The sequence below is a fragment of the Oryctolagus cuniculus genome, chromosome 6, assembly GCF_964237555.1.
Source record: "Oryctolagus cuniculus chromosome 6, mOryCun1.1, whole genome shotgun sequence".
NCBI classification, from domain to species: Eukaryota; Metazoa; Chordata; class Mammalia; order Lagomorpha; family Leporidae; genus Oryctolagus; species Oryctolagus cuniculus.
Window position 1 is genome coordinate 17,299,106 of NC_091437.1, and position 7,597 is coordinate 17,306,702.

At 47.7% G+C, this 7,597-nt stretch overlaps 1 protein-coding gene across 3 annotated transcripts in view; it reads left to right on the plus strand.

The window, feature by feature from the left end:
- SLC12A2 (solute carrier family 12 member 2) overlaps positions 1 to 4,441 on the plus strand; it is a 96,762-nt gene extending 92,321 nt beyond the window's left edge. For 2 of the 3 annotated variants that reach the window (XM_002710086.5, XM_070076071.1), the window contains 2 exons: positions 127 to 194; positions 1,363 to 4,441. In XM_002710086.5, the coding sequence (XP_002710132.5) occupies positions 127 to 194; positions 1,363 to 1,498 (204 nt within the window). In that variant the 3' untranslated portion in view covers positions 1,499 to 4,441. The remainder of the gene's footprint in view (positions 1 to 126; positions 195 to 1,362) is intronic. The other variant, XR_011389683.1, reaches the window with a different exon arrangement.
- Positions 4,442 to 7,597: the final 3,156 nt, after the last annotated feature.

Genomic DNA, 7,597 nt, shown 5'->3' on the forward strand with positions numbered 1-7,597 from the left:
ATACTTTAGAAGTATCAAAAAGTGCCGTTTGCTGTGAGATAAGCCAGGTCTATTCCTTCCTGTGTGGATGGATAGGGATGAGCATTGTGTGAATGACCCAGAGTGACTTTGCCCTGTTCGTTTCAGACATACCGGCAGATCCGGTTGAATGAGCTATTAAAGGAACACTCGAGCACAGCTAACATCATTGTCATGTGAGTACCGTGTCCAGGAGGACTCCCTGGGCTGGGCAGGTGGTACCGTGGACTTTGGATTTCTATCCCCTGTACATATCACGTGTACTGATGGAGAGGAGAGGCAGAGAGACAAGAGAGTCCGGAGCTGCACCAATCTGAAGCCAGGAGCCCAGAGCTTCCTCCAGGTCTCCCACGCGGGTGCAGGGGCCCAAGTGCTTGGGCCATCTTCTACTGCTTTCCCAGGTCACAGCAGAGAGCTGGATCGGAAGAGGAGCAGCCGGGATTCGAACTGGTGCCCATATGGGATGCCAGTGCTTCAAGCCAGGGTGTTAACCTGCTGCTCCACAGCGCCGGCTCCAGAAAGAAACTTTTGAATATAAGGTTTTAGCCTAAACCCTACGGAGAACACATTTCAGGCATTTCTTCATTTCATCCTTCTAACTGTTCTGAAATCCAGTGGTTTTTAGATCACCACAGCATAACTATAGTCTCTGGGCCAGCACTGGGGCATTGCAACAAAAGCTGTGGCCTGCAGCACCGGCATCCCATGTGGGCTCCAGTTCAAGTCCTCGCTGTTCCCCCTTCCAATCCAGCTCCCTGCTGTGGCCTGGGAAAGCAGCGGAGGATGGCCTAGGTGCTGGGGCCCCTGCACCCACCTGGGAGACCTGCAAAAAGCTCCTGGCTGCTGACTTCAGATCAGCCCAGCTCTGGTCGTTCTGGCCATTTTGGGGAGTAAACCAGCAAACAGAAGCTTGCTCTCACTCTGCCTTTCAAATAACCAAATCTTTAAAAAAAAAAAAAAAGAAAAAGAAAAAAAAAAGATTAGTTTAACAGGTTTTGCTGCTGACGATAAAATAGTTGTGATGGTAGACACCAAAATGTAAAACCTCAGAAACCTCCCTTTACAGTCCACCATCTGTAAGTGGAGAGTCTTCATCTCGGGTTTGTTTCCGTTAGCTGTACATACAGCTACTGTTTGTGAATTCCTTCCTTTCTGAAAAAGGCAAACTTGGAGATGTAGTGTTAGATACTAGACCTGTTACAACTAAGTTTTTATTTGCTTTTGTTGAAACTGGAGAATATATAGGACTTACTGTTCTGTACACAGCGTGTAATGAATAGTTAACGTTACTCTGACTTTGTTACATTTATGCATCACTCCGTTTGCCTTTTCTTTCCATACCAGGAGTCTCCCAGTTGCACGCAAAGGTGCTGTGTCCAGCGCTCTCTACATGGCCTGGTTGGAAGCCCTGTCTAAGGACCTGCCACCCATCCTCCTCGTCCGTGGCAATCATCAGAGTGTCCTCACCTTCTACTCCTAACTGTTCCATACAGCGGACAGCCTGCACCGTGGTCCTGGCGCGCCCAGTGAAGTGACATGTTAACATCACAGTGGCCAGCTGTGACTTTTCTTTCCCTGTTTCATTACTTTGAAAGCACACAGGAATGTGGCTCCATCAACGAGTGGATGGAGACTTCAGGTCTGGTCACTTCCATATGTCAATCTGAATGAATGGTGATTCTTCTTGGGCTCAAGTTCACGAGAGTAAAGTTTTCCTTTGCTACTTGAATAGCAATAAAGTGTGTTATTTTTGGATTGATGAAAGGAGTACAAAAAGCCTTTAGCCTTGAGGTGCCTTCTGAAATTAACCAAATTTCATCCACATATGCTCTTTTATAAATTTATAGAATGTCAAACTTTGCCTTCCACTATTTTATTTCTAGTCTCTGCCATCGTCATGGGACACTGCTTCCAATCTTCATTGCCCAGTTATTGTTGAGTACTGTATGTTTTCTAATACTTTTGTAAAAGTATCTGTTAGATAGTCAAGGTGAGAATTAGGGCAGGTCATGAAAAATGGGGGAAGAGTAACCAAAAAGTTGACCCCAGGGTTAAAGCGGTTTGCCTAAGTAAATACAGAGTTAGGAGAAAAGGCCCCCAATCCTTTAAATCCCTGATTGGCTGTTAGTTCTATCTTGGACTTCTTGAACCCTTGGAGAAGGTGGAAGAGGAGTCTAGTCCTGCATACGACGCTGAGAAATCCTAGGTCAGAGCTGGAACACAGAGCCTCCAGCGCGTGTGTGATATGATTGAGGAGACACCTGTCCTTGGAATTCCACTCAAATCTGAGGGACTTTTCTTAAGAAATGCTAACATTTTTCTGGAGGAAATTGAGACAAAGCAGTGACATTTAATGAACACTACGAATTTCACTATACTGTACCATCCTTTTTACATCATTAAAATGATGTTTCACCAAATGGTTAAAAGGACCACTGGTTTCTTAGTGAAATGTTTTTAGGCTTAATTCATTCATTCGTCAAGTACGCTTAGTCTTAATATACTCAGGTTTGAACAGATTATTCTGAACATTAAAATCTAATCCATTCTGAATACTTCAAAACTCTTGTGTTAAGAAAAACTGCCAGTTTGTGCTTTTGATATGTCTGTTTTGACATCATTGTCTACTAGTACACTTTGGACAGTGCATCTGTACTGCTACTAGAAGCTTTATATACAGTTATTAATGTGAACTTTTTTGTTTTTATCCAAGGAAGGATTTCCTAAAAAACATTTCAAGGGATTCATGTCTATACTTCAGACTGTGTATGTGTCGCTCTGTGTGCACACACAGTGGCGTATGTGTATATACAATGAAATGTCTCTTGCCGGTAAGCAAGATTCATTTCACTGTGTCACTGGTTTGGAAACAAACTAAAACAGACTGACGAGAGGCCGTGGGGGCCAAGGAGATCATGTGCAGGGCATTCTCTCACTTCACACGGGTACCCAGTCAGAAAAGAGAAACTGAATTGAGAGGATGCTTGACTTGGGTCCTGGGTAACAGTGTTTCGGTCTTGGAGAATTGTGTGGGTTTTCATGAATCTTGACAGCAACTTTATTTTCCAGGCTGCGGTATTTTTGCCACATATATCAGAGGTCTGATAATCTGACTTCAGAATATTAAGAAAACCAAGTAAGCCGGCGCCGTGGCTCAATAGGCTAATCCTCCACCTTGCGGCGCCGGCACACCGGGTTCTAGTCCCGGTTGGGGCGCCGGATTCTGTCCCGGTTGCCCCTCTTCCAGGCCAGCTCTCTGCTATGGCCAGGGAGTGCAGTGGAGGATGGCCCAGGTGCTTGGGCCCTGCACCCCATGGGAGACCAGGAAAAGCACCTGGCTCCTGGCTCCTGCCAGGATCAGCGCGGTGCGCCGGCTGCAGCGGCGGCCATTGGAGGGTGAACCAGCGGCAAAGGAAGACCTTTCTCTCTCTGTCTCTCTCTCTCACTGTCCACTCTGCCTGTCAAAAAAAAAAAAAAAAAAAAAAAAGAAAACCAAGTAATCCTAAAAATCTTTGCTACATTACGGCTCACAGCGTTGTCCTTTGATTGCATATTTGCAGTGTTCTGGGTAGGACGGCAGACATGTCACATGTCACATTACTCGGTGAGCAGTGCCGTGTGTGAATCTCACAGCGGCGCTGGGGCATGGACCGAGTGCTGCTATTTGAAATGTGCATAGGTACACTTCTTTCTTTTTCTGTTTCTAAGATTTTTCCCATTCAGGAAAGCATTGTCACCTGTACTGTAGGAACCAAATGTCGTGCATCATACATGTCTGTATAAAGTACATGAAATATATCTAAATATGCATAATGTGGGGAGGGTGACACTGTCTGTGAAATAATGTGAGAGGCGTTCACTTACAAAACAAGCCTTTCTGAGCACCGGTCGCCACATCAGAGAATTTCAGCATTGTGTGGCGCTCTGCGAAATTCCAGTGATCCTTTCAGAAGCTCGCAAGTGTGAAGCTATTCTATTTCGTTGTATTTATGCTGAATTTTGATTATTTTAATGCCTTTTTTAGTCATAATCATTGGTGAGAACTTGGAAATAATTAGGCAGTGGCACTGGCGGTTCGTTATCCCTACAGGTCTAAGAATTCCGTGGCTTTAGAGAGAATGGTGGCATTAAGCTGATTAACAGTTAATTCAATCAGATATTTATTTGTTACATTATTTCGTTTGTATTTTAGGTTTCCTTTTACATTCTTTTTATATGCTTTCTGACTTTTTTTAAGACTATGGAAATAACTTAAAGATGTGCGCTCCGGTGGATGGTTACCTATTAAGTGTGAAATGGACTATTTTGATAATACTGTACCATAACTGTCACAAGTGCTTTTCTAATGTTTTAACCTGGAGCATTGCAGTTGCTGCTTTGTACAGAGCTTACTGCAATAAAGGAAGTGGATTCATTAAAGTTAGTTCATGGCTGACTCTTCATTGCGTCTGCTTCATCAGTCTACATCAACTTTCTGATTTTACCCCATGGAAGGGACTGACTTCATTAGTGTCTCACCTTTTTTTTTTTCTCTTTGTTGCTCTTTCAAATTAAACAAATGTGTAAAGAGGGGAGGGAGGCAGTGGGGATCCTCCATCTACTGGTTGATTCCTCAGATGACTGGGACAGCCAGGGCTGGGCGGGGCCAAAGCAAGATCGGTCGCAGGGACTCGGGCACTTGAGCCGCCATTCACTACTTCCCAGGCACCTTAGCAGGGAGCGGGATTGGAGGAATGGCTGGGCTCGAACCCCAGCATGCAGGAAGTGCCAGCCTTGCGGGTGGCAACTTAACCTGCTGCGCCACCCTGCCAGCCCCAGCGTGTGGCATCTCCCCGCATACTCAGAGTTCTGCTGAAGACTGAGGGAACGGTTTCACAGAACTCGAAGCTTCTGGAACAACCACCACGGACACTGACCCTTACAAGGTACAACTCACTAGGATTTCCGACCACATGATTTCACTTTCTAGTTCTGCTTTGTCTTTAGGGCTCAATTTCTCTTTTATGAATGAGGAAACCAGAAGTTTAACAGGGATTCATAGTCCTCTGTCTCTTCCTAAGGCTTTTGGTGATGCTGATGAACAGATTTCCAGACCATTTTCAGGTTTGCATCTGAACCCTGCGTGGCTGTGTCAGCCGGGCAGGCCAGCCAGCAGGCTCCCTCTACGCTGGAGAAAGCAGTTCAGGGACTCGGCCAACCGCTTGTGCTTAAACCAAGGAAGGCCGTTACCGTGCAGCCCAGGTCTTTGATCTCCCGGAATTTCTCGGTTACTACACTAACAGGGGCCCGATCCTTCAGTTGGGTGGCTGGATTTCCAAACTGCTCACCCCTGGGTGCTCAGGAAGCATGTGCTCGCGCCGTGCAAACCCCATGCAGAGTCGGGATCGAGTGCAGGCTGCCCGGTGCAGATGTCCACTGTGAGGTGCGCACCTGTTGCTTCGCAAGCTGCTGTTCAGGCAGATGACGCTCTGGGAACCTGAAAGCGCAGAGGCAAACGTGGACGGGGCGTTTCCTCATGGCAAACCATCCAACACCTCTCAGCAGGAATGTGAACGTGTGTGTGTGTGTGAGCGAGCGAGTGCGCACGCGCAAAACACCATTTACTGCAACCAGGAAGCCTGCCAAGGCAGTCAGCAGAGGGGCGCCAGGAGAGGAATGCCGGGTTGGGCAGATCTTCCCAGTGCAATTCTGGGGAAGGGAATAACAGCTCACGCGCAGAGAACAGGGAGAAAGCCAGCAGAGGGCAGGACTGCAGTGCTGCGGGATTGGCCATTTGGTCCTGCTGTTCCCAGGATAACACCCGGCACTCGAGGGACAGGGCTGGCGTGCGCACTGGGGCTGGCTGAAGACACCTGTTGGGGAGAAGCACGCCTTTTGTCTGCTCAGGCCATTTTTGAGGCAGCAGATTGTGTTGCTCAGTCATCAGGATCAAAAGGTAAGAAATGCACCGCGTGCTTTCTGCGCACCAAGAGGGTCGGAGGAAATAGACGGCAGTGCAATGCTTAATGCGTGAAGAGGCTGCAGGCCTCAGAACTCGGCAGAAAATACTACTTCCTAAATCGCCAGGTTTTTTTTCTCCCCATGGTTAAACACTAATACCTAAGGAACCGAATCCTCACCGCCCTTTATAGAATCCGCGGGCACCTCACGGGCTACTCAACAGTAGCAGTAAGAACCTAGGCCCATTTGACGCCCTTGACAGGTCCACAGCTGAGTTGTGTTAGCCAAGTAAGCGTGGGACACTATTTTAGGGAAGATGGGCCTGCCTGTCCCTCTGTTACCTATCTTTCCCAGACCATAGCAGAGAGCTGGATCGGAAGTGGAGCAGCCGGGACTCGAACCAGCGCTCATGGGATGCCAGTGCTTCAGGCGGCGGCTTTACCTGCTACACCACAATTCCGGCCCCCCTACCCAGCACTTTGATAAGGCATTCAGGTAATTTTTTTTAAGGCTTTTCTATCACTAAGATAATCCTTTGCTTGCTTTCCACACACCTGTGAGCTGAGCATTGTTGGTATAAATTTCATGCTTCAGTTTTTTTTCCAGAAAATTGATGGCAAGGAATCGCCAGGTGTATTACGCCTTGAACAGTGGTCCTCCAAAGTTACCGTGCGTCAGAAGCAGCTGCAGGACTTGAAGCCTCTCCTGGCGCCTCATCGTCTCTGCCCTCCACACATGCTACATCTCAGCATAACCTGCTGGGGTTGTCCTTGGTTTCATGACATCTATGCATGTCCAACTCCCCTAATGTCAACTGTGAATTAAATACTTCCACCAAATTCCTCAAGGTTTTCCTTTTGTAGCAGCTACGTCTTTGTCCGCGCAGGAATGGAACCCAAAGCAGACTTCCAAAGACAAAAGTCCAGAAAGGCACTGAGGTCGGGGGCTCCAGTGCGCGCAGGGACTCAGACGGTGTCGTCGGGGCTGTGTCCCCCGGCCCTTTTCTCTGGTCTCTAGGCTTCCCCTGATCTTACTAGACTCTGGCCACACACTGTTTGTCTGGCTTTTGAAAAAGCCACAGCAGGTCCCAGGAGGTAGTGACAGCTGCAGGAAAGAGCAGGCTCCTGAGGGGCTCCTCTTGGGAAGCAGGACACACACACACCCCCTCCCCACTCTGGTTAGCAGTCAGGGGATTCTCCATAAAAAAGATTTCGCTGAGAAGACAAAGAGCCACAGGAGTTGGGGCCGGTCACCCCCGGGAGTGTCATCATAACGCTGTCCCACCGTCATCTCAACCCAGAAGCAGACGTTAGGAGCATGTCGTCAGCGAACCCATGACACTCTGTGCTCAAGTCCAAGTGCTGCTGCACATGATGCAGCCATCTACAGACTGGCCAAGCTGTAGTCTTCCCCCTAGATACCTTATGACTCCTGTTCACTGAGCGCCTTTTGTGGGCCAGACACTTGGTGTGTTTCATCCCACTGAGTGCTCACAGCCGTACCTCCTGTAATCTTACCCAGATGCGCGCAACAGAGCTCTTAGTGCAAAGTTGGGTCTAGGTTTGAGGTGTGAAACTAAATCCCAGCTCTTTTTTTTTTTTTTTTTTTTTTTTTTTTTAACAGGCAGAGTGGACAGTGA